The sequence below is a fragment of the Stegodyphus dumicola genome, chromosome 7 (assembly GCF_044657685.1).
Source record: "Stegodyphus dumicola isolate Sdum_Otavi_A_Nest chromosome 7, ASM4465768v1".
In the NCBI taxonomy this organism is placed as follows: Eukaryota; Metazoa; Arthropoda; class Arachnida; order Araneae; family Eresidae; genus Stegodyphus; species Stegodyphus dumicola.
In genome coordinates, this window is record NC_140774.1 from 36055696 (window position 1) to 36083235 (window position 27540).

Genomic DNA, 27540 nt, shown 5'->3' on the forward strand with positions numbered 1-27540 from the left:
ATCTGATTCCGACGGAGTCTCTTTTCATCGCTTTGCCGCAAATCTGGCTCCTGTGAAGTCTAGAATCTCGGAGCTGTTCCTTTGATTTCGATTCTCTGAATACTGTGTTACAGTATAGCTAAGTATATTAGGTATTAACTTTTCTATACAATATTACTGTAATATTTATGTAAAATAATAAATTATATTATTTATTTACTTATTTTACTATCGTCTTGCAAGCAAGAGCTGTGAATTTCTCTTTATTCTTCTTTAGAATTAGTATATATTTATAAACAAATTTTTCCATCTAATGTATTTTTTCAAGGTTGCGAAACAAAATGTAGACCCTACTGAATAGAAGAGCGATATTTGGTATCATTTTATCAAATTAAATAAAAAAGGAAAATGCTGGTATTGTCAGTAGACAATTTCGTATTATTTGGGATCTGCCTCCAGTCTAAAAATTTACTTTTACACTGTACTTAGCAAAATAGTAGTAATAAAATATCAATTATAGTAATAAAATAATGTAATCTTTAACTAAAGTGAGTTTTCATTATTTTTTAACTTTTAAAATTTTTTATTCCAAAATTTTGTTTGTTGTTCTAGGTGGAAAGTTTTTTTAAGGGATATCAAAAGTACAATTGAAAGAAATCAGTCACAGAGAGTCAGCGGTTTGGTTGAGTTGATCCCACTCCTTTGCTCAATTTTTTCTGCTTTACATCGATCTTTACACACTGCTCTTAATCTACTCCTATTCCGAGCGCATTCATCAAGGTCATTGTTAGAGAGCGGTGAATCGTTAAAAAGAGCTGATTCACATCAGAGAGTGAACGATTCCGATTTGATCCCTTAGAGGAGCGGTTTTGTCTATCTCTAGTTCCAACTGGCTGAAGATGATATATGTAGAAATGGATTGGATTATTTAATTATGGCAAAGCACACATGGGCTATCTGCTTAAGGGAGGGATGCCTTCGTGGAGGACTTTCTAAGGAAAACTGGCTCGTATACACTTTACACATAAGGAAAACCACGAAAACGCCCATGCAGCCAGCCCGTTCGCGGGATTCGAACCTCGGACCGAACTACAGTGTTCAGCGTCTTTACCGTTCGGCCGCTGGTGAGACCATATGTAAAAATGAAAAGATTCTGTAGAAGTACTATATATTATCAGGTGCCATTTCAGGAGACTGCAAATGGGGGGAACATGTCCTTTTCCATCAAAGCACTGAAACATTGATTTAGATAGCTTATATGGGCTTGTTTTCATGGTCAGAACTGCAGTGGTAAGAGCATATGAGAGGTTTGATTTATTTGATTATGGCGAAGTACGCAAGCGTTCTATTCCTGAATATTGAATGCGCTGGTAACACGAAATTTTCATGGATTTCTTCACGTGTAAGTTAAATATGGGCCAGTTTCATTCAAAATGGTTGGGATCATTTCATATCGAATCATTTTATACGGCAGATGTCTTTGTGGAAGGATTTCTAAAGGAAACTTGCTCGTATCTACGTACAGCTGAGGAAAATCTCAGGCCCTTCAGCCAAGTAAAAAAGAACCCGTGACGAACTACAAGTTTCCCTCAACAGCTACTTTCTTGATCTTTTTCTTTCATACAGGCCCATCAGCAGCCAAGGAGACAGGATCAAATCGAGGTAAACGGGTGGTCTGCACCCGTCTGAATTTTCGGGTGTATATATGACTACTACACATTTCCCTTAAAAATTCTCTACAGAGGCATTCCTCTCTCAAAGCTTGCTTTCGTAAGGCGACCAACCACGGTTTGCATAGGACCCAAAGTATTAGTCCCACAGCTATAAGAGCGCATTTTCGCCTTATAGGTCTGGTGCAATCTTAGGTCTTTAATTTTCCAAGCCATTGACTGGGCTCCATCCCAAGTGTATCTTGCGTTTGGAGCAGTAAAATCGGAAATCAGGTTTGCGCCACCAAAACCAAACCATTCCATCCCCAATTTAACAGGGATAGCGGTGCAAATGAGAAAGAGATTCGCATTAACTATACGATTTTTACCGCGAGATGGCGACACCAGATCGAAGCATGCTAAGACCGATTCGTCTCCGATTCTGCATAACATAGCACTGACATTTTAAAGAGCATTTCTTCCAATATCGTTTATTGCTTCGTTATCACAGCTGTCCATTTCCCTCCTGACTATTGGTCTTTCATTGATTATAATTCCTTAATATAACTTATTTCTTCACTGTCCTATGATGTCTTGGACCTTTACAACTTCTAAACATAGAGCTAACTGAATTTTGAAAATGGATAGAAACTGAATGGTTTGCTCAAGTTTCAGTACGCACAATCATATTGGTTGTAATACTTGTATTTCGAAAAATGGATCAGTAAACCAAGGAATATGTTAAAAAGATTGAATGCTTAAGCTTTAAAAGAAAAGGAAGATAACGACTAAAATATATCTGAATTCAAATACTTTTTCAACTTTCCCATGTATGAATGCTGAATGCGTGTTAATTTTGTTTTAATTACACAAGCAAATTTAAAAGAAAAAACGCTTGCTAAAAGTATTAAATTTAATCTTGAAAACATAGGATAATTAGAAAAGATTCCTCAGCTAAATACTTTTGAATGGTTGAACTATTGACTCTTTATTCTAGTTTTAGAAATAAATTGAATCAGGCTTCCAGGCTAAAAGAATTTAAACAATATGGTAACTGGTAGTTTGGCGACATTTTGGAGGCGATAAAGGTTACTACCTGGGACTTTGGTAATAATGTGAGCAGTACTCAGTTCCGATTACGCATTATTTTGTGTGGGGGAAATGAGAGATCATGGGATATGTCATGTGATATTAATGGACGAATTACGGTTCTTTAATCAGAAAAGGGGGGGGGGGAATTTGGACAAGTATCTGTGGATGTATATTATTTTGTATTAAGCTTCATTGTGTGTTGCGCGAAGTAGGGTTGAATAATTTTGGGATTGTATGGCGCTGTCTAAAGTGAATTGTAGATGTGATAAAGAGAATTTTTCTTTTATTAAATTCTATCAAATTCGGAAAAAAAAATCGTTCAGTAATTTTATTGAATCCATAATAAAAGTGTATCCACCATGTAAGGAAGATTCGGAAGAAGATTAGGTTAGTTAGACTTTGTTAAGAATGTGAGTAGTATTCAGTTCTGATTACGCATTATTTTGTGTGAGGGAAATGAGAGATCATGGGATATGTCATGTGATATTAATGGACGAATTACTGTTCTTTAATCGGGAAAAAATCTGGCAATTTTGTATTTGGCTTTATTCTGTGTTGTGTGAAATAAGGTTTGTGAATTTTTGGCTCCCATGGCCGTAACTAAAGTGAATTCGAAATGGGTATTTCGTGGTATTGAAAAGGATAGTAATAAATGTTTTTTAAGGTTGTGCGAGAGAGAAATAAAGATGTTTTATTATGTTATTTATTTTACCTGGTATCTTGCTTTGAAAGATAAGTATGATTTTAAAGATTCTGAAACAGAAGGAAGAAAAGTGTATCCGCCACGTAATCAAGATTCTGAAGAAGATTAGGTAAGTTAGTATTTTTAATTATTTGAGGATATTATTTTTATGCATTGTTGTAAATGTAAGGTGGAAAGGAATTTGGTATTATTGGGAAAATTGTTATTAGCAATGATTTAGTTTAAAGTAATTAGGATTGTAAGGTAATTTTTATTAATTTAATGTATGTGCTCATTTATATTTTAAGTAGTGTTTTTGAATTTAATTATATTTTAAAGAAATGATAGTTATTTTGTGAATTTTATGCTTGTAGGAATTTGGTATACGTTTAAGTTGAAATAAACGTGCATGGAAATAATTCAAATATTTGATACTAAGTATTTGTGATGCTTGCGGTATGAATTCGTTGGTGACGTGTATAATGTAATAGATGATTTAGAGGTAAAAGTTTTTGGATATTTTATTTATTTTATATGTGGAAATGTTCATATTTGTAAAGGGTAAATACTTTTCCGCGATCAGGTAATTTCATATATGTTCTTTTTACCGGGTTTAAAGATTGAGAAAATTGTCATGTATTTTCGTGAAATTTTTGTAATTTATGAGAAAACAGCAGTGTACATGGATATAGTGAAGAGAGTGTGCAATGCCATTTTTGTGCAATTCTGGGATGTTTTTTTAAGTAAAAATAAGTCGGCGTGTACATGGTTTATGTGTATGTGTTATTTTGAAAAATGCGTAAGGAGGATGGTATTGTGCAGTTTTTCCTAATTTTGCAGTGAATATTTGTCATGATTAAGCAGTTTTGTTTGATAAAATTTCTAGCATAAGTGTAATTCGGCTAGTAGATTGTTGGAAGAAGTGTTCAGGAGATAAAAAGAAAAGAAACATGTCTTCGGCGGCGGGGAAAAAAAAATAGAAAGTTGCTGTAGGAGAGTTAGTCGCCAAAAAATCGCCAAGTTACCATAATGTAAAGATCAACCGAATTTTGATAGTGTGATACCTTTTGGCAAAACTGTACAAAAGTTAAATTTTTATGAAGGCCCCTTGAGAAAGAGTGCCCTTGGGAAAATCTTCTGTACCCCAATAATTTCCCCTCCCCTCCAAAAAAAAATCAACCAGGATTTAATCAAAATCATCCCAAAAAAAAACACTTTCTTAAAATTTTGGAATACTATGTACTGCTGCAGACAGCTGTCTAAGCTTTTGAATGCAAATTTCTATAACACATCCTTTTACAGCAGAAGCACAAAATTTCATAGCACGTCTATTAAAAAAAAGAATTTTTTATAATTACTCTGAGTCTCAGCACCAGTTTTCTATATTATGGACCAATTTGTCATTCAACAGATCTTATGGAAGATAAGAACAATTTACTCATTGGCTGTTTCTGAGTAAATCAGGACTTCTTAAACTTTTTTCAGTCATGACCCCTTTTTATCACTGAGATTTTTTCATGACCCCATGACCCCATAATATTTACGAAAATTTTGTGGGACTCCATAAGCATTGTGCAAATCCGACATGCACATGTGTGAAACTGTCAACTTTTTCACTTGTACTGTAATATACTATTGCAGTTTTAGATATTAACTTTAATTTCTAATTTTAAGGCATAGAACAATGTGAAAATTTTAAATAGGTAACAGATGAAATGACAGCGCCACATTCAAAGCAATTAAAATGAATGTTTATATTATAAAAAAATGCATCGAAACGTTTTTTTCTTTGTCTGCATTGCCTTATCTTTATCTATTTTCAGATACATTGTGTAAAAATATTTGGTAATCTTAAAATTATTATAATATAATAAATTAAAGAAATATCAAAACTGCTGAGGTTTTTTGCGACCTCCTGCTGCAGTTCCTGCGACCCACAGTTTAAGAAACTCTGGTGTAAATGATCTATATAAATGTTAAAATTTTGTCTATTTTTACAAAAATGTGGCACGATCAAAATCTTTTTGTCTAAAAGCTCACCATATTTGAAGTATTTATTAAATTGGAAATATGGATCAACTGTTCAAAAAATACTTAGCTGTGCATTTTTTAAAACATCCAGTATATAAAAAAATACTTCACAGTTGTTAAGACTCATTCAGGCATTTTCAAACTTTTCATTTCCCAAAATCCTTTTCCCCATTAAAGATCAGATATGACAGAATTATTTGTAACTGTGCATAACTATGTTGTGAACTTTGTAACATTGATAATTTAACAAATCTGCACCTAGTACTCAGATTTTTAGGTTTAAAAGTACCTCATATTTTCCTGAATAACGAAGAATCGCACATTTTTCATTTCACTGAACTGAATTTTTCTGGACGAGTTTAAAATCCATCAGTTCACTAGCCAAAAACTTTTTTTAAACAATCAAAAAATTTCAATTTGCAAACAGTTTTAATCCTACAGACAACCTGTTCCCCTCATACTTACAATTAATTATTAACTTGAATAAATAATAAGCAAATATTTAGAGAATCAAGAAAAACAATATTCAGAAAACAAATAAAAACATAATACTCAAAGATTAAATTATATCAGAATATGAATTTTTTAATAAAATTTAACACATTATTAAAAACTGCTTTATTTATAAAAAATGGGATAAAGTCATGGTACAAATAAATGAATATTAAAATACAACAGATGTAATGCTTCCTCTCTAAAATTCAACTAAAGTTCTTAATAAATAAAAAATATAAGGATTTAATTTTCATTAAATAAAGTTATTAAAAACCAAGATCAAAACAATAACTTATATAAATGGCATTTTAATACCAATCTAGAATGTCTGAATAAATATTAAAAAATATGAAAATTATTGCAAGTTATAACAAATTATTTCTTTCTGTGATTAATTTTGAGCAATTAAACTGAGCAGATTTAAAATATGCAAATAAAAAACATTGCAATGAGTAAAGTAATATTGTTTTCAACTCTCGTTTTATATCAATGTTTTTCATACTCTTTTGTCATAAAGCTAACATACAGAAGCTATTTCATATGTAAAACAATTCGTTTTACTCACAAAACACTTTCAAATAATCCAGTTTTAACTTAGTAAGTGATGTCATTTTATATTCAAGCCAAAACAATATATAATGCATTGTATAATGATACAAAAATTTCTACTGAACTGTATTCTAAACTGCTCAGACATCCTGGAATGTTTTATTTTTATAATTGTAGACTCAAGTCATATTAGAAACAGGGATTGAAAAATTGAAGGACTAAAAAACTAGCAACACTAAATAGTACTTTAACACAAAACATGTTCTTGAATTGCACTTTAAATACATAGTTCAAAAGCAAATAACATAAAAAACCATTTGTTAAGTGTAATGGACATGAGAATATTACATGATGAATGCTCATCACTAGTGAATTAGGAAGAGAAATTATAAAAATGGAATTACGAAAAAATACTTTATATATTATATTTGCATAAAATTATTTTTTAATTATAGCACTTAAACTCTTACACCAATTTAGAAACAAAAAAATTACAAACCTATATATATATATATATATATATATATATTGAGTAAAAATATTCTTAAGTCTATTATGTGCTGTAAATAGTGAATCTTACAGTTTGAGTTTAAAACTCAAAAATTTTATATCACAAAACATACTAATTTGAGGTAGATAGCAAGCAAAGAAGATGCAATTTTAGGTGTTGCATTTAAAATATTGCATTATTTTTTAAAATATTATTATAAGAACAAAAAAAAAAAAAAAAAAAAAAAAAAAAAACATCACTGCACAAACATACAGCATGAACAAAAACATACAACATTAAAAAAATGTTGCATATACATAACAAAGATAAAACAAAATAACCATAAATCTACAAAAACAAAACAAACATAAAACATTAATTACAAAATTGCATTGATACTGCCTTTTGAATGTCTTTCATGATCACAAGACCTAATATACGAAAACAATGGTATATATACATATATTATGCACCAGTATCTAAATAAATGGTTAATGAAACATAATAACATGCACTCATTAGATAAAACATATAAATTGCACAGCATCAAGAATTTTAAAATTCAAAATCAAAATTCCAACAGAGGGCAAACTTAGTTCAATCTCACACATATTCACAAAAATTTCGTAAATTGTTATATTTTAAAAATTACCATAAATTAATTTTAATTCTAAATTATTATTGTGAATTTATAGTAAATATGTACTGAAAATGGTCCTTGTTTTCCCATATATTCTTATACTCACCAAAAACGCATAATAAAATTTAGCTTAAAGAATTAATAATGTTGTTACAATAATAATACAGTAACAATCATAAAAAAATTTTATCATTAACGACACAAAAGCATATTCAGAATTGCTTTAGCTTCAAAACTTAGGCCTTTTTCTTCGTATAATGTTCTGAATGGAAAACTAATCTTTATACAACTTATCTTGTATTAGAAAAGCAGAAGGGGGAAACATGTATGGCATGGATTCATTCAGTTGCTCTTGCAAGGTGAAAGGGATAAACCTCTTCCTTCCCATCATCCCACAATGTGAAAGGAGAGCAGCCAAATGTTTTTCTATCTGCATGCAGTGGAAGTTCATTCTTAGGATTAAATTTGAAACAATTGGTTATTAGTTTTAGGCATTAATGTTTAACAGTGTTTTTACAGGAAACATCCCATAGAATGATTAATTTCATGATTTAGTTTATTTTGCTAACTTTAATGCTCATTGTTGTGCAAAGCTGGATTTATTCTCAACATTTTAATTCTTCTGTTCTCATTCCAATGCAAATCGTATCACAACGAGTTTCGTGCATTCGCAGATATGATTTGTTACAGAATCAGGAAATTACTAGGTTCAAATGATTAAAAATAAATAAATACATAAAATTGCGCTTCTGCAGACTTTGTATCAAACTAAAACAAGACAAAGAGAATATGAATTAACATAAATCAAACACGGAATTAAGAATGATTTGTTTCTAAAAATAACATTCTGTAGATACTGCTGCCTCTTTAAGGAAGCCATCTTTCACACAGCACATATTGAATGATTTACTGTAAAGTACAATGCTTCATATTTTGTACTATACTAAATTAGAATGAAGCACAAATTTAGAAGAAATCATTCAGATTTCAGAACTTAAAATTAAGTTTTGTTTAAAATACTGTTTTTTTAAAAAAGCTTCCCTTTACACAACACACAAGTTTGAAAAAATATTAATGATGATAGTCTGCACTCTGTATTATACCAAGTTAGAAAAAAGAACAAGAATTTCATAATTAAAAACAGAATAAACAAGGAAATATGCAGACACATTTTGTATAAAAGGCTGCTTGAGAACAAAGCCTTCTTCTTTTACAAATTTCAAAATTATTTACAATAAAATATAAGGACGAACAACTCATAAGATCTAAAAAAGTAAAAAAAAAAAAAAGCATATGGATTAAAACCATAGAAAAAATTATTTAAAAAATAATTTTAAAACATTCATGTTTTGTTTAAAATGCTGCCTGTCAAACATATTTCAATGGTCTTCAAAAAATATGTTGTATTCAAACACTAACCTTCAGTACAAAATATAAAACAATTTTTATATGAAAAAATTAATACAAAACTATACAGTAACAACATATATTTGAATATGAAAAAAAAAAAAAATCCAGAATATTATGTGAAGTATATTTTTTTGAAAAAGAAACCCATTTCAAATTCAAATATAATACAAGTATATAAACTACTTCCAACAACTTAACTAAAAATTTGTAAGGATATTATAGAAATTGAAGATTTGATATAGTGACACGAGCATTCATTTTAGTTACAAAAACTCAAGTTATATCTAAATTCTATCATTAAAAATCTAATGAAACATTTCATTCTTATGACTATATTAAATAGTCATAAGAATGAAATAATTCATTTGCATTTATAAAACAAAATCATAAGTTAAAATTCTCAAAATAAGCATGCATTCAAGTACTACAACTCACTATCATGAATAAAGTTCAATACACTAGATATTAAAATATAGAATCATGTACTGAATGAAAATATAGTTGAAAATATTACATTAGATCTATTTTGACATTTTAAAAATTTTATTTAAAACACCAATTTTATACACAATATATGAAAAATAATAAATGTTAGTTCCCATTTTATGAATGCAAAATACTTTACAATGAATTAAAAGAAAGCAATCACTTCTATTTATTATACAGAAATTAGTGATTACTTATATCTGTTAATAAGATAAATGAATATTTTTAAATGTACTTTGTAGTAATATGTGCAATTTATCTGATAAATAATAATGTATATTCTGTACAAAAATAACATAGTGTATTTAATGTTACATTGCCCCATTGTGTTTTATGTATACAGTAGAATTCTATTGATCTGCAGCTGCTTAATCTAAACTTTGAGAAAAATACTCAATATTTATCAAATGTTTTAATCAAAAAGGGAATTAATTTTATTATTAAAGTTACTCTGCATTTTCTACATGTGCTTCAGTGCTTTTTCTTATAATAAACATGATCATGAATCTTTGAAGTTTCACAATTTAGATAAATCCTTACTTTTGAGAAAATATTCTGAAATTTTTGTTTTATGTCATGTGTTATGTGTAAAACCTTTATCCGTCTCCATCTTATAACAGTTTGTTTACATTATGTGCAATAAGCATGCTTTTTACATCAGAAAAAATAAGAACAGATTATTAAAAATAGCACTTGTATTTTCTTACATCAAAAAAGAAAAAGGTGCTAAAGAAAACAAGCATTTTACATTAGCTGCAAGTAGAAACTGATCTGTTTGCACATCTGCAATATGTTATAGAAGAATTGGTGCAGAAACTGTTTAGAGAAAACATTACTTTTGGATATTTTGTAAACAATATATTTATTTTTTCATTTAACAGCATAAAATTATTTTGAAAATAATGTTTGCAATTGTTTTCCATAAATATTCTGATAAATTTTAATGGAAGACTACTTTTTCAAAAGACTTTTCCCTATCATTTATTCCAATTTCTCTTCACAGTGATTTTACTTTATTATTATTATTACTTATCAATAACTGTATTTAAGAAATTTAATTGTTTTACATTCAATTAATCTTGATTAAATAATTCTGAAGAAATGAGTATTTTTTATTTAATCATTTATGTGCTATAAATACTTTACAGTAAAAATTAGAATGAGAAAAATATACACAAAACTTGCAAAAGTCTTAAACTATAATTTGCAAAATTAATCTAATCTGCAGAATCTTTGTGACTAATGTGGATATATTACTTGAACATTATAGTATTTAAAATTTACTGATTAAAATTGAAGGCTACAAGGCTTATGGGCCAAGTTACAGCACAAGTCCATATATGGATACTTTAAAAAAGTATGTATTGAGGACAAATTTCTTCAATATGAGTAAATATGATGGAATTCAAAATCCAGATTCAAGTAGGAATCATAAGAGGAAAGAGAGAAGTATTACTGTTCTTAAATAACCTATTTTATGTAATTTAAAACAGACATTAAAAATTACGATTCTGTAAAAATGGATGTATGGTTATGTAGCAATACATCAGTTTTAATGTGGCACTAGGAATTAGTATAAAATATATAATATCACAATACTTTCATAATTTATCTATTGTGAGCAAATTTTAATATTCATAGGAAAATAAAACAAAGGTTAAAAACAAATCACGGACTTTAAAACATGTGAAAATGGAAGACAAGTTTAAAAAAAAAAAAAAATAAAGGAGCTTACTCTTACCATACTCTTTTTGAGCACTTTTCTTAATTGCACTTAAATGATTAGAGTCTTTGAAAAATAAGGATTATTTTAAAAGTAAATATTCATATGATTCACATCAAACTCATATTCAATAAAAATATTATTAAACACAACAGATGAACTTCACTCGGAGGTTAGAACATTTTTCATGATTTAATTATGATTACAAAGAAAACTAAAATTATGAATTTAGAGTTTAGCTGAAAGAAGCAAATGCTGCATGCTCAGCAAAGAACGCTCAATGTGGTCATAAAACTTAGCTGCACTTGTCTCTGGACATCTATTGAAAGCAGATATGGTAAATGTAAACCTAGAATTACAGAAGAAAATATAATCAGCAACTACAATCACTAAATCAAATGCATCAATTATGTAGATGTTAGCCGACAAATAATTAACATACTTTTAATGACATAATTTAGTGACAATGAAATTATGAAATTTTTAAAAGATCTTGCATTATGACACTGCGAAAAGAAACACATATTAAAAATTAATATTATTAAAATAATTGAAAATGAGTTAACACAGCAACTCACAAAAAATAAAATACCATAAATTTTAAGATTTATATTTAGAAAATATATCAAAAGTACATCAAATCATTAAAAAATCAGTAAAAAGTTAAAGTGTAAAAATGTTTCTATACTCCAACATATATATATACAGTCAAAAGTCGTTAATTCGGACACCCATAATCCGGAATGATCTATAATCCGGACCTCAAAGCTAAAACCTTTCTGCATATGCGCCGTGTTGACACATGGGCATAGGCGTTTATTCATAAGACCTCTACGACTTGCGCATATGCGTTTGCGCAAGCGCAAAATACGTTTTCGCGTGCGCGTTTTAGGTTTAACGGGCGGTATAAGTTAAAATTATCTAATTATCTATTTCAGTTAATGTTGATGATTGCATTGTTCCTTAATCTTCGAATTGGATCCCGCTTATTATTTTTTGCAGACTGTAAGAGCAATTTTATAAAAGTAAACTTGAACTTTCGATTATGTCAAATAGAATTTCCGATGCTGGAACTTAAAGGATCTACAAAACGAAAGTATGTTTCGATGTCTATCAAACAAAAGTGGAATTTCTGCGAAAAATGGATAAAGATATGAAGAAAGTAACAGAGAGGTTAGTGAAAACGAAAAAATTTCTATTGACAAGTTAGTCGGTATTCTCGGCACAGCAATTAACGGAACTTGAACAGCAGAACTTTGTAACTGAACAAGAAATTATGTCTGTTTATAGAATTAAAGAGAAAGTATTATCACATAAAACGATGAACTTAAACAACTTACATTGAAAGAAATGTTTAATAAAATAAACAAATAAATATTAAGCTTTTTTTTTTGTAAATTTTGATACCCTTTAGATCATAATTGTTCTTTATTTCATAAATTAAGGTTTCATATTTTTAATTTTAAAATTTCTGCATGCCATCTTACGAGATTTAAACTGATGATCTATAATCCAGAAAAATCGATAATCCGGAATCGGCGAAGTCCCGACGAGTCCGGATTAACGACTTTTGACTGTATAGACTATTTTGATAATTTAAACATTGCAGTGAAAAGAATGAAATAAAATATGGATGAGGATTATCAAAAAAGCAGTTTAACTTTTATTTACTTCTTTTTATCCAACACTGTAATGTTTTTATAATTTTGTCAGTAATTGTAGATCTTCAGGGCACACACAGTAAATTGCTTATAATGATAAAATTTGATGGCCTCTAATACAACAAGTTTCATTTATTTGCTCCATGTATCTTGTCGTGTTTGCTAGCTTTTTGTGAAAATTCTTCATTATGGTTAATTTTCATTCAATATTTATTTTATTTTTCAATTTCATCTATGCACATAATGATCTCTATGGCAATTTATTTTTTCATGTACTTTTTGTCTTTCATGAAATAGATCCTCATTTTTAATTTTTTGTTATAGTGAAATTCTATTTGCTTTTTAAAATTTATGTTTCATCTGTAAACATATTAACTACTTTATATTTGCTAGCAACTGAAAAATTCTTTCAAGAAAAGGAAATTTTACCTTAATAATGAGAGGAAACACTGCAGTTAACTTACAAGGCTTTGTATAATTAAGCAATGCCTATTACTAACATCCATTTCCTGAATCAAAAATTCCTTTTTTTTTTTTTTTCCTGTGAAGGGGACTGCATTATGCTTTATTTATGACTGGCCAGATCAACTAAGTGGTTTAAGAAACATTAAATATTTATAATAAAACCATTGATTGGAGTAACTTTGCAAGATGGTTCATGTCATTTACCATGTTACACCGTACGTTTCAAACATGTATTAAAACATGCTAAAGGTCGAATTAGAGAATTCAATAAAATTGTCAAAATCAATTACAGCCTCTCTGCACATAGGAAAGCAACGGTATAAGAATCTTACACAAACAACAGATATTTGGAAGCATATGCTGCAAAACTGTAGCTTTCTCCTTAAAATTCCTAACGATGATAAAATGCTTTTGCAAATATATCATTTAGGAGTCCCATCTCAATGAATTCATGTGGTAAAATTGTAAAAGACTGACAGAATTTTTTTCAATCCTATACTTGCAAAAGATGAATTATGGTTGCCAATAATTTTTCTTGTGCTTAAATTGGCAGTTTTGGTGAACTGGTTGTCACAAACACTAGTACAATTTTGTGAGTCATTTGCAGGTACTCGCAGAAGATATGGAATTATGGTTGCCAAAACTTTTGTTTAAATTGCCCCTTTTGGCAAACTGGTTGTTACAAACACTAGTACCATTTTATGAATAGTTTACAGGTATAAGATATCCTTCAGAAACACCAATTTGAAAATATCCAAATTTTAAACATAACTTTTCTCAATTGTATAAAATGTATTATTAAAAATCTAATTCAATTTTTATTTGAGAGTAAAAAATATATTGAAAAATCAATCTAATATTCATTAAAATTAAAATCATTTTAAATACATTATAGTAAAATCAGAGATAAGAATTAGAATCCCTGAATTCCCAAAACTTTGAAACTGATTTGAGATTCAACAACCCAGTTGCACACCTTTTATAATCAGCTGAATCTTTCAAACATTAAGAGAAATAACAATTAGATTTTTAGACTCATAGCTTCAGAAACATTAGTTTTACTGATGCTCACTTACATCATTTTAATACATGTTAAGTGTACTTTTAAAACCTAGACATTTTTTTTTCATTAAATGCACATTTCAGATTTTTTTTTTTTTTTTTAACTACAACTTTTCCTTCTTATAAAAAGGATCTTAGAGTTTCAGAAAGTTTTTAGAATTAAGAGTCAAGAAAGTTTAGGATTTATCCTATTCCTAATGTGAATCAAAATAATTAAAAATTATTAATCAGATAAAAAAAAGAAAAGAAAAAAAAAGCAGTATTGGAAATTACATCCCAGAATTCTGAAAATTTAAAAAGTGTAAAAAATTAGGGAGTTAAAATAAAGCTATAAAATGCAACATTAAATTTATTGAACTAATATGGGTAGTACTTGGTTTTCAGGCCTCTGCAATGAACTGCCAAATCATGTAAACGGTGTGTACCAGCAGCCACAATATATATGTGATTAGTAAATTTGGCACCATTTTGATAACAGAAGCCATGAAAATCAAGTAGCATGCTAATATGTTACCTAGGTAGAGAAATATAACAGTTTGGCTGCATGAGCTAATCACAGTAAATCTAATTTCTGTAGAAAATTCTTTTAATAAGCTGGTGATTAAATCTTAAAATTTTACTTTGCTTTAAAATCACTCTTGATGATTACAAATATGAATTACTGAATTTTTTTTAATTTAAATAAAAACATAAACTACAATATTCTAAAAAAAAATCATAATTTAAAAAGCTGGAGAAATAATCAGATGCACACAACTTACCTCTGATTTTCAATATTATAAAATGTGCCATAACCATCTTCTCTCATTGGCATTACACATCCACCAAGAGGAGTATAGCCACAACAACTGGTTGATAGCACAAAATTTCCACTTCCACCACTGTGCAAAACAGCATTTCATGCAACTTATATTAAAACAATTTAGGGACATAACATACAGGAAAAAACAGTAAAAGAAAATAAGATTGAAACTGATATTCGATATGATTCTGAAATTTAAATATTTTGATATACTACAAAATAAGTAATTTTTAATACAGCTTACAAGTGTAGCCATTTTGTTTCATTGGTCATTATGTTTTTTTTTTTTTTTTTTTATGTGAAAAAGATCAAGATAGGCGTAAAGATAATTGCAATTAACATATAATTTTGTCTATTATTTAATTATTTTCCAGACAAAGAAAAAATATGTTAATATAATAGCTGTTACATTATTTAAAAAAATCTGGATTATTTTTAAACCAAAAAAGAAATTCTATTAAAGTTTATTTCATTAATTACTATAAAAGCATATTGCAGAAAAATTTAGTTTTTTTTTTTTTTTTTTTAAACAAGAGATGGTAAAAAATGATATATTTCTATTCTTAAAAAGAAGTAATTAAACTGAGATACTTGAATTTAAAAAATAATTATTGATTATTATAATATTTATATTCAAAATATGCTAATCAACTTTTCTTCTCATTTTCATCAAACATATTTTCATTTTACGATGCTGAAAATTATGCATAACGGTAAATGTCACTTAATGTGATCACAGGCAATGTTACTACTCAGTTATTGTTACTGAATTGCTTAAATCTTACTTACTTATGCAAAACCACATCACTTATTGCAATTAACAAGTCAGCTGATATGACCAAAATATTTTAAAATGACTTATTTTAACTGAAGTAAAGTTGTAAATAAAAAATAAAATGACCAAATAAAAACAAAAACATAGTACAGAACAGTGGTTTCTCAATCTTTTTGCCCCATGCACCACTTTCACCACTGCTAGACAATCATTCCCCCTGCCTTACATTCCAAAACTTGAAAAATACTTGTAAATTTATTTTAATTTTAGATAATTTTTTAATATGCTTTATAAATTAAATGAGAAAAAGTACTGAAAATGTTAATGAATACCAGAACTAGAATAATAGTAATTTTTTACATTCATAAACTAAATACTTAATAAAAGGTTAACCATATTCCTCACCCCATTCCTGAAACTATGAAATCCCCCCCCAGGGGAGATTTTGGTATATAAATTGCCAAAAGACAGAGAAAAATTACCAAATAAGGGATTTAGCCACCAAATAGCCTGGGTTTTTATTCAAGTACAAAATGTATGAAGGAATATGTTTTTCAAAGTTCTTGAGCCCACAAATGGCTAGATTGCTGAACACCGATATTTCAACAACGCTCGATCACTGAACACCGATATTTTGCCAAATTCAAATCATGGCAAACAGACTTGCTGAATAGGACTTATTCCAGTTTTCTCTAAGTGTAATGTGAATACAAGCCAGTTTCTCCTTAACCCTCTCAGTGTTGTGGACATAAAATTCTGTACAGAAGAGTGGCTTTCTTATTCATTATGTATGAAAATTTCTGCCAGGTTTTAAGGTATCCAACTTCTGGCTGGATGTTTATTGGAAGAAAAGGATATTCAAGGTACAAAGTGAGAGAGTCATTTATTAATTATAATCAAGAAAATACCACTTATTCTTGATATTTTGAGGAACTTTAAAATTTCAGAGCTAAACCCATAAAGCTCGAAAGGTTAAAAAATCCTATACAAAAGCATCCTCCTTTTAAGTAGACAACCTTTAAGAACTTTGCCATAATCCAATATTTTTTCACTTTAAATTTTAAGACTGACTGGAATAAACAGTTTAAGGAAGTTGGCATTCTAGATGACCTTGACATGGCACCAAAATTATGGATACCAAAATTCTATGCTTGAACTTTATTTTGATAAATGCACTGCTCTAGAAAGAGCTCCCTTTTTAATTTCTTTACTTACCTTTAGTCATTTTTATCATTTGTACTCACTTTTTAAAAATTATAGAAACTAGTACAAGGCATAAAGTTCTCAGAAATAAAAAATATTTATGAGACTGACCCGCCCATGCTCGAGTGGTTACGAATGTTAAATGTTGGAAGTTCAACTGATCTGCATTGTTCATTTTTGGTTTTCCCCATGCATAACATGAACATGAGCCAGTTTCCTTAAAGAGTCTAAAACTAAAAAGGTATCCCTCTTCTTAGGAAAATAAACAACATGTGCTTTGCCATATTCAAATAACTTCAGCTAACCCCTGTGATTAGCTGCCAATAATGAATCAGAAAAATGCTTAAATGACGAAGAAAACCCAATAATGAATTCCATTGATTCATTATTATTATTCTTCATTTAAGCATTTTTCAGTTTCTCTTATGCACAGTTTTAAAGAATAATGAAGATAATGTTTGCTAGTCAAAACAAAAGCAAAATGAAAACATGAAATGCATAGTTCATGCAAAAGATGTCACAGCCAGCAATCCATTAATGAGGGAGAAAGCTTCGAAATCAGGCACCCAAATGAAGAGTAAATTTGTAGCAACAGATAGCAGGCTTAGCTGATGAAGGAAATGGAAAATGTTTAGAAAAGAATAAGATACCAATTTACCTCCTGCAGGATGGTTGTTAAATGAATTGCTTAAATTGCTAAAAAAATACAGTAAAGAAAACAACTTAAAATGCAGATGAAGCAGATATGTACTATTGTTCATTTCTCCCTATATGCACAAAAATGAACAGAAGAGTGTCAAATATTGAGAAACTGTAATCATTTAAAGTTGCTTCGTTATTTATGGAACAAAAAGAAAACAAACAAAAACTTAGTAACTGGGAGGGAAAATCCTGATATTCTGGATGAGATTACCAGATGACCATAATGGATGAACATGAGTAATATTTAATGAATTACTTTTGAAATGAATAATAAGCTGAAGAATGATTCACCAATACTTTTGTATGACATCATTAATAAAAACTATCTGGATTTTGTTTTTCAGTAAATTTGCCTCAATTGATGAGGCTGCTCTTAAGCATATCAGAATCATACACTTAGTAGCAAATATAGTCATGCGAAATATATATAACAAATATTAACAGCTAATAGTAGCAAATATACCAGCAGTCTGTATGTCAGTCATGTGACCAGAATGCAGTCTGCATGTCAGTCATGTATGAGAAGGCAGTGATAAACTAATATTACTACATTGGAATACAGTGGAATATTATTATTAAAGTTGTACTGAACAGAAACAACTAGTTCATATTTTCATTTGCAATTATTATGGATAAACAAAGCTTCCATATTTTATGAATTTTTTTAAACTATTCATAGGTAATGGCTCATCTCAATTATCATATTTATAAAATAAAAAGTAAACTAACCTTTTTATCCATGATGGATCAGAAAACAGTTCTGGTAAAGGCATCCCTTCTTCCACTGATGTCATGTATAAACCTAATAAATGACGATCACAGCCTGGAAGACACCCATAGGCAAATTAACAAAACTTGTTACAGAAGCAAATACTCTCAGTTTTTGTAGTAGTTTCATGCAGAAAATAATTTTTATTGTAATTTTGATAACTTAAAATAGTATTTCAAACTCCCTTTTTCTTGTACAGAGAAATATAAGTTAGTATTTAAAATATCACTTCAACTTTTTTAAAATTAGATAATATTGTAAACAGCATGAAAAAAAAAAAAAAACTTTTGCAAATGTACCCCTCCTATGAGCACCATACTTGCATTTAATTTACACACTCAAATCCTATGCATTCACCTCATTCCAGGAATAAGTAAAGTCTGGATGAGTACTAGGCTTTAATTCACATCCAAAAGAAATTTTTCATCACAGTAAAACTAACAGAATACTTGGAAAATTAAAGTTACTAGACTAATATATATATATATTACATCACTAAATAAATAAAATTTCAAAAGTTTCTGGAACTCACTACACCTCACACTTCTGGAAAGGCATCAGATAAAACAATAAAAGTTATCTATGCACAGAAGAGCCAAAACATTATGACCACCGACTCAATAACGTGCTGTGTGACCTCTGGCCTGCAAAACACCTGCAACTTAACCTTAGCATAGATGCCACAAGCTCTTGGTAGATGGTGCCTGTCTCCAGTCATCTACCAAGTGGTCACACAAAATCTAAATGGTCACACAAAGTCGAGATATTCCAGCATAGTGATGTTTGAGCTCTGAACTGCTATTCAATAACATCCCAAATGTGCTCTATTGGGTTCGGATCTGGTGAGTTAGGTGGCCAGGACATTAATTGGAATTCATCTTACACTCCTTGAACCCCTCTTAACAATTCCAGCCCTGTGACATGGGAATTTGTCCTGTTGGAAGATCCCATTTCCAGTTGGGAAGACAGATGCCATGTAAGCATACAACTGATTCTCAGCTATGTTCAGATAATCTGCAGCTTTCATGGTTTGTTTTACCACAACTAAGAGTCCCAGAACCACCTATGAGAACATCTCCAAAGCTTAATTCCACCACCAACCTGTTATGACCTACCAGGCAAATGTCACCGACCAGGCAAATGTCTTCCACTTATCCACTTCCACTTATCCTAATCACCCGACCAGGCAAATGTCTTTCACTTATCCATGGTCCAGTCTGAATGTTCCCGAGCCCTATGTATGCATAGTTAACAATGATGCTTATTCAACAGAGGCACATGAGTGGAACATTTACTGCACAGTCCCATCCAACAATGTCCGCTGAACTGTGTATTCCAATACACCTACCCTGTATTGGGCTGTCAGCTAAGCCACTATCTGGCACCAATTATCTGTACCAAGTAGGACAGTCTCCGATGCCTTTTTTTCTTTGATGACGCATAGATGTCCAAAACCTTGCCATCTACTGCTGTTTTCATCATCATTTATCCACTTTGCATAAACACTGACAATGGCAAATCATGAACAACCTGTTGTTCAGATTGTTCAGATTTGGAGATACGCATTCTGAGTCTCCAGGCCATTACAGCCCTCTATCAAATTTGCTTAGATCAGAAGCCTTTCCAATCACTAACAAAAGAATGAATGATTCCCAACTTTCTTCAGCAGTTAAGTATCATCCCCACTTAAACACGTGCCCTCCACATCATCCAAATGAGTTCATAGAAAAATGTCGGGAAGGTCATAATGTCTTAGCTCAACAGTGTATATCCCCCTTCATACATATGTAATGAAATGAAAACGATGATTTTTGACTGAGAAAAGCTAATAATTTGGAATTAGTGTTGAAGATTTTTTTAATGAAACAGGCATTCACAGATTTTTTTTTTTTTTTTTTTTTTTATCCAAAGCATACAGTCCATTTAAACTGATAAACAAAAATAATTGAACAGGTCCAATTTTTTTTTCAAACAATGGGAAAATTTCCACTGAAAAAAATGTTACATAATTTATTGAAATCATTCATATTCCCACATTAATAGGAATATAGGAATATGGAGGTACTACTTTCAATACAATTAAAACAACAATTGGCAGATACTTGAAGTCATTTCCTAACTAGAGATTTATTACACAGCTCACTTGATATAATACAAAAATCACTTGTTTTCATTGTAAAACATATTTATCTCTGAAGAATATAACAATGCAAAAATATTTTGCTTAAAAAATTGACAACAACGAGCTTTTATTATTCAATAAAGTAAGGAATTTAGGAGCAAGTTCAATATTATTTTTTTTCCAGTGTTTTGGTTGATTCGGCTTCTGAATAAGTGGAGTTAATTATGCAGAGTTTTATTTCATATTTTATATATTAACTTTGTACTTTTATATATTTAAAAAGAATTACCACTATTTTCTGTGCAATCTTTCATCAGCAATTTAAATTTCCTGGCAGCAATTTGCATCAGTTGAAGTTTGTCATTTACCTGAAAGAATTCATTACATAAATTAAAAAATGATCAGAACATATGAAGATAAATGCGATTCACATTCCCAAGCACAGTAAGAAGACAGTAAAAAGTACTTATAAATTATTCCATTGAACATGAAACTATTGTGAAGCAACATAATTTAGTGCCAGTTCTGGCTAAACATGAAGTTACAGCACACTTTATAACATCTGTGCTTTTGTTTAATGTAATCTCCATTGATTCTCTATAAACTTCCTTTTGTTTTTATGAAAATGTACATACTATTGACTCCTATTGCTACATTTTTGGGGGGGGGAGGGGAGAGAGATTAAAATTTAGTATTTTTACAAAACAGCAATAAGAAATGGATTATTTTCGATGTTATTGGATCTTACCAAAAAAAAAAAAAAAAAAAAAAGTGCCTATTCATGAACAGGGCATGCTCATCTGCATATGGCCAACAAAGCTGTAATAGATTGAAATAATCATCCATGGGAAGTTTGTACACATTATGTTTTAAACAGAGTTTCTGCTCAAATCAAAGGGTGGACAAAATAGTAGAAATTGATTAAAGCCTTTTTACAAAGTGGGATGAATACCGATTGTTTATTGAACAAAGAGGTTCCAGTTTATTCAAATTCAGCAGGAAATAATTACCACAATCTTTGCCAGGATCTTATCCAACTTTCATGGTCGACGTGATAATACACAAGTACCCAGAAAAATTATGATTGACTATTATAATACTAATACTGTGTTACATAATTAAGTATTAAATTGCAAGATTTTTCAATTTAAATCAGTCTAAAGTATTTTGCAAATCAATACACAATATATAAAACATTTAGTCTCAAACAACAAATAACACTGACTAAAAATTACAGAAAAGATTTTAATACCATTTTAGAAACTTATTTTTCAGAAAGCTATTAGTTTATAAAATGACTCAAATTTGATCAATGAGTAAATTAGGATCTTACATAATGCATATTTATATAAAAAAGTGAAGAAAAGCACATTTTAAAATATAAAAGGCAATTATTACTGATTTTTGGTCATCAATCATTGCTTGAACCCATTTCACTACTTCTGGATAACATGATCTCATAGTTTCAGTTCTTCCATGGTAGAACTGTCGTGTAGCTGCAGTAACGTAAGTAGTAGCAGGTCTATTTGAACACAATACACAGTTTAACATTTAAGAAATTTATTTTACATAATTCATATAACTTAAAAAGTTTAAAAAATCCTAATCTTAAATTACAAAAAAGAAATGCATAAAGGCAGTCAAAATATGAAAAGTGAATATTAATAAGATTGTACAATAAGCTATTAAATAAAATAAACTATTAGTTTGCAGCACAAAAATTTCTGTAGTAGAGAAAGTAAAATTATTCAAGATTTCTAAGTTTAAAACATTTTTTGGTCTATTATACATATTATGCAAATTATTCTACACTTGAATTTAATATTACAATATATTTCATATGCAGTTCATACAAGCTAGTTTGATTATTATTATAGAAAGGTTCCTAGTGCACATTATTATTCAATCTGTATATTTCTTCAGCATCTTTCAAATTGAAAAGAACATGCTTTTTGATTATCTGCCCCCCCTCCAAATGTGTTTAAGAGACAATGCAATATGCCACCAAAATAGGCAATCCATAACATTACCTAAATGTATTTATAGTGCGAACCTAGGTATGGGTGCGCACAGACAATTTTGAATTTCAAACCTGATGGATGTTTGTTTTTACTGTATTGAGTGCCTTTTTCTTTGTAAGCAAATTGTATTGGGACTGGAGTTTGCTGGTTGATGAAGAAGAAACTTAGAAATATGATACTTCGCCTAACAGTAGAGAATGTTAAAATTTACATTCTATAAAGCTGTACTTCGTAAATGATAAAATTCTATGGCTCAGAATTCCTGCAAACTGATAACAAATTTGTCCAATTCTCAGAATTTTTAAAGCATAAACAGACGGCTGTGCACACAGGAAAACAACAGCTTGCAAAATGCCAAACTTGTGCAATTCCTTGACGGTTTTTAAGTGAAAAGTTGCTGTGTATGGAGGGGGGGATAACCAAGTATTGTGCAATGCTGGGTTTCAGCAATTCTTTGATATTTTTAAAGTTAAAACAGATCACTGGATACATTCAGAAAAAAAAAAAGTAAGCGCTTTATTAGAGGTTTTTAATTTTGTTAATTTAAGAACTTATTTTTTTAAGTGAAAAGAGATTGTTGTGTATAGGGAGGTGGGTAACCAAGTATTGTGCAATGCTGGGTTTCTGCAATTCTTTAATGTTTTTGAAGTTAAAACAGATCACTGGACACATCTGGAAAATAGTGAAAAAAACAGGTAAGCGTTTTATTAGAGGTTCTTAATTTTGTTAATTGGTTGCAATTTTGCATAATTCTTAGTGCACTGCCATTTGTGATATTTCGCACTGAAGTTAAATCTTAAAATTTGCATTGTAGTTCTTAGTGCACTACATTTGTGGAAATAGTCATTCTCTTTTGCATTGTAGCCAAACTATAGTTAAAAAAATGTGAAAATGGCTGTTATCTTTTCCACTGTAGTAGTATGTGACGCTGGGTTTCTGCACTTCTTCGAAGTTTTCATGAAGCTAAAACAGATCACAGAATACTGTGATCAGTGAAAAAAGGCAAGTGTCTAATTGCAAAGGCTTTTAATTTTGTTAATTGGTTTCAATTTTACATAACTCTTAGTGCACTGCTATTTATGAAAATGGCTGTTATCTTTGGCATTTAGCTTGGTAAAAGGTTACTTTTTCAGGGGTATGCAGATTATCAGAAAATACCAAAACGAAGAATTATATTTAGAAATTTATCACTAAATGTGTCAGGTTACAGTTTCATTTCATCAATGCCTCAATTTTTACCTGAAAGAACAAAACTTAACAAACTTTTTACTATAGTCATTCTATAATGGCATTTAGCTTGGTGAAAGGTTACTTTTTGAGGGGTATGCAGATTATCAGAAAATACCAAAAAGAAGAATTATATATTTAGAAATTTATCGCTAAACGTGTCAGGTTACAGTTTCATTTCATCAATGCCTGAATTTTTACTTGAAAGAACAAAACTTTTAACTGTAATCATTCTATAAATCTCTAATAATGACAAATCAGTATATTCCTTGCTTAGAAGAAAAATGGCAACTCATAGAGCTGCCAAGATTTGAACACATGTAGTCATCCATCCAAAAATGTTCACCTTGAAGCCAGATCTTTGTTTTTGATTTATTTCAGGTTTTGTATGAATTTAATAAATAGTTTTATCTTCCATACACAAGTACATGTTGCCATTCAGTAAAGCATAAAATATTTAGCTTTCAAATATAATCTGTTTCTGAGTAGCAAACCAAGGGATCGAAAAGCAATAAAAGCTATTCTCAAAAACATTTTTTCTACTTCCTTCCTGATTCATTTAAATAAAAATGCACTTAAATTGTGAAATGATTAATTAGAAATATTAAATGTTTTTATGAAATTACAGTAGATGGATTAATTAAAATCATTATACAGTCAAAAGTCGTTAATCCGGACTCGTCGGGACTTCGCCGATTCCGGATTATCGATTTTTCTGGATTATAGATCATCAGTTTAAATCTCGTAAGATGGCAGGCAGAAATTCTAAAATTAAAAATATGAAACCGTAATTTATGAAATAAAGAACAATTATGATCTAAAGGGTATCAAAATTTACAAAAAAAAAAGCTTAATATTTATTTGTTTACTTTATTAAACATTTCTTTCAATGTAAGTTGTTTAAGTTGCTTCATTTTATGTGATAATACTTTCTCTTTAATTCTATAAACAGATATAATTTCTTGTTCAGTTACAAAGTCCCGCTGTTCAAGTCCCGTTAATTGCTGTGCCGAGAATACCGACTAACTTGTCAATCGAAACTTTTTCATTTTCACTAACCTCTCTGTCACATTCTTCATGCCTTTATCCATTTTTTGCAGCAATTCCACTTTTTGTTTGTTGGACATCAAAACATACTTTCGTTTTGTAGATCCTTTAAGTTCCAGCATCGGAAATTCTATTTGACATAATCGAAAGTTCAAGTTTACTTTTATAAAATTGCTCTTACAGTCTGCAAAAAATAATAAGCGGGATCCAATTCGAAGATTAAGGATAACGCAATCATTAACATTAACTGAAATAGATAATTTTAGCTTACACCGTCCGTTATACATTAAACGCGCAAGCGAAAACGTATTCTGCACTTGCGCACACGCATATGCGCAGTAGTCAAGGTCTTACGCGCACGCGTAAAACGCCTGTGCGCATGTGCCAACGCGGCGCATGCGCAGAAAGTTTTTAGCTTTGAGGTCCGGATTATGGGTGTCCGAATTAACAACTTTTGACTGTATATATTTTATGATAACTATGTTAGGCAGCTAACAGCACAAATGGTTAAATTTTTTGAAATATATAGGCAAAATTAACCACAGAAACTGAATTATATGTAGTTTTAATATTCTTAGAAGATAACTTTTTTCCAAATGGAAGAATATAAGTTATACTGAACATATTTATGAAAAACTTATCATGGCATTGGACATACATTTTATTAAAAATAATTCTGCATAACTCAATATATTCATTATAACTTATAAGAAGTAATGCAAACTCAGGTAAATAGCTAATACTATAAATATTTAACTTTTATGTCATTCAAAAACTACAATGAACTTTGAAACAATATTCATAACAAGCTGCAAATTACCCTCCACTCTACCAAAACTTTAATACTAACAGACTACTTAGTTTGAGAGTTTTATTTGTAATAACACACACTTTGCATTTTTACAATAAAAGGCCCAAGAGTGTAGCAGACAAATTGTTACCTTAGTTTACATCCTTTATTTTCAAGAAAATTGTTGGATCTCCATTATAACGCAACATAACCAAGCAATTTTCTTCAGAAATATGCACCAATGTAGAATACTGGCCACCACTAAATTAAATGTGTTGTTCATTTAACAATGTTTTGGTTTCAAAGTAAGCACCATCAATAAAAATTTTTCACATCTTCATTCCATTTTATTCTTTTTACTGAAATAACTAACCAAAGAGATATGCTTCTTGAATTAGTGTGGTAAAATTTTGCCACAGTTAAAAAGAAATAATGAGAAATATAAGCTTTTTTTGTCACAGTTAAAAAGAATTAATGAGAAAAATAAGTTTTCTTGCTGGAAGTATCAATTTGATGCATTTATCTTTCTAGAGAAAATTGTAAATATAATATTGAAAAATTATAACAAATTTCATTCATATTTAAAAAATTCTATAAAATATTAAGTTTAAAATTTTCTAATATAGTTATTGAAAAAATGTTGTGAAGCTGTCAATTTAGACTCACCTTCTCAACAAATCAGTTATTAAAACAATAACTTGTTTAAGATTAATAACTATCATTGATTAACGTAAATTTTGCTTTAAAATAAGCTTATAAAGGAAATATTAGTTTTTGAAAGCTCATGTAAACAGATAGTCGAATTTAAATAGGAATTCCACAAGAATGAGAGTAAAATTTATACTATAAAATAGCTGATATGTGTAAATAATAATATATTGTAACAGTAATAAATTGAAAAAACTATTGTGCTGATTGCTTTAATTCGAATAAACATAGCATAAAAAATCATATTAAACATTTAAATAGGAAACAGAAGTAATTAAAAATAATTTAATGCCAACCTTGGCATCTTACTGAAAGGGACATTTTTAAAATGAGATAAGCTAATATTAACCTGAAGATGAATAATGGCAATGATGGTGATTAGCATGGAGTAGGTGCTGGAGAATTAGAATTCGATTTGCTTTGAAGGCAAGATCATATATAAATAATGACTTACAAAATTCAAATAGTAGAAATAGACAAAAGACATGCCAACATAAAGATACTGCACCAGTAAACCTTTAACACCATGCATATTTGTCTAGACACACTGGAGATACCAGTCTATTTATTTGATCATAAATTATCTTTAATTGGGAACTTAAGAGAGTCTTCCTAAATTTAGTCCTGTTGTATGTAACTCATGGGTTTCCAGTACTATCATAATCAGTAAATCAATAATCTACTTTTACAGTATTTTAAAGTAATTTGAATACAGTAATAACTAATAGTTAAACACTAAAATTAAACACTAGATGTTGTGCATAACTTCATTGCTTTCATATTTAAAAATTAAAGGGAATTTCTTATAAAATGTAACATACAAAACATTTGCATACTGTCATTATTACTGTAATAGTGTATGTAAAAAAAAAAAAAGACTTACAGAAGAGATTTAAGAGCTATCTCAGACATAACCGTGCACACTCATTTGCTCATACATCACATTCCCACAACATAACT

The 27540-nt window shown here is 29.6% G+C and overlaps 1 protein-coding gene across 2 annotated transcripts in view; it reads right to left on the reverse strand.

Annotated features, from left to right (window-relative positions):
• Nucleotides 1-6034: 6034 nt before the first annotated feature.
• CROT (Carnitine O-octanoyltransferase) overlaps nucleotides 6035-27540 on the reverse strand; it is a 73593-nt gene continuing 52087 nt past the window's right edge. For both annotated transcript variants that reach the window (XM_085820081.1, XM_035376996.2), the window contains exons 12-16: nucleotides 22186-22309; nucleotides 21077-21155; nucleotides 18626-18719; nucleotides 15176-15295; nucleotides 6035-11575 (exon numbers count right to left, since the gene is read on the reverse strand). In XM_085820081.1, coding sequence (XP_085676207.1) covers nucleotides 11455-11575; nucleotides 15176-15295; nucleotides 18626-18719; nucleotides 21077-21155; nucleotides 22186-22309 — 538 coding nt within the window. In that variant the 3' untranslated portion in view covers nucleotides 6035-11454. The remainder of the gene's footprint in view (nucleotides 11576-15175; nucleotides 15296-18625; nucleotides 18720-21076; nucleotides 21156-22185; nucleotides 22310-27540) is intronic.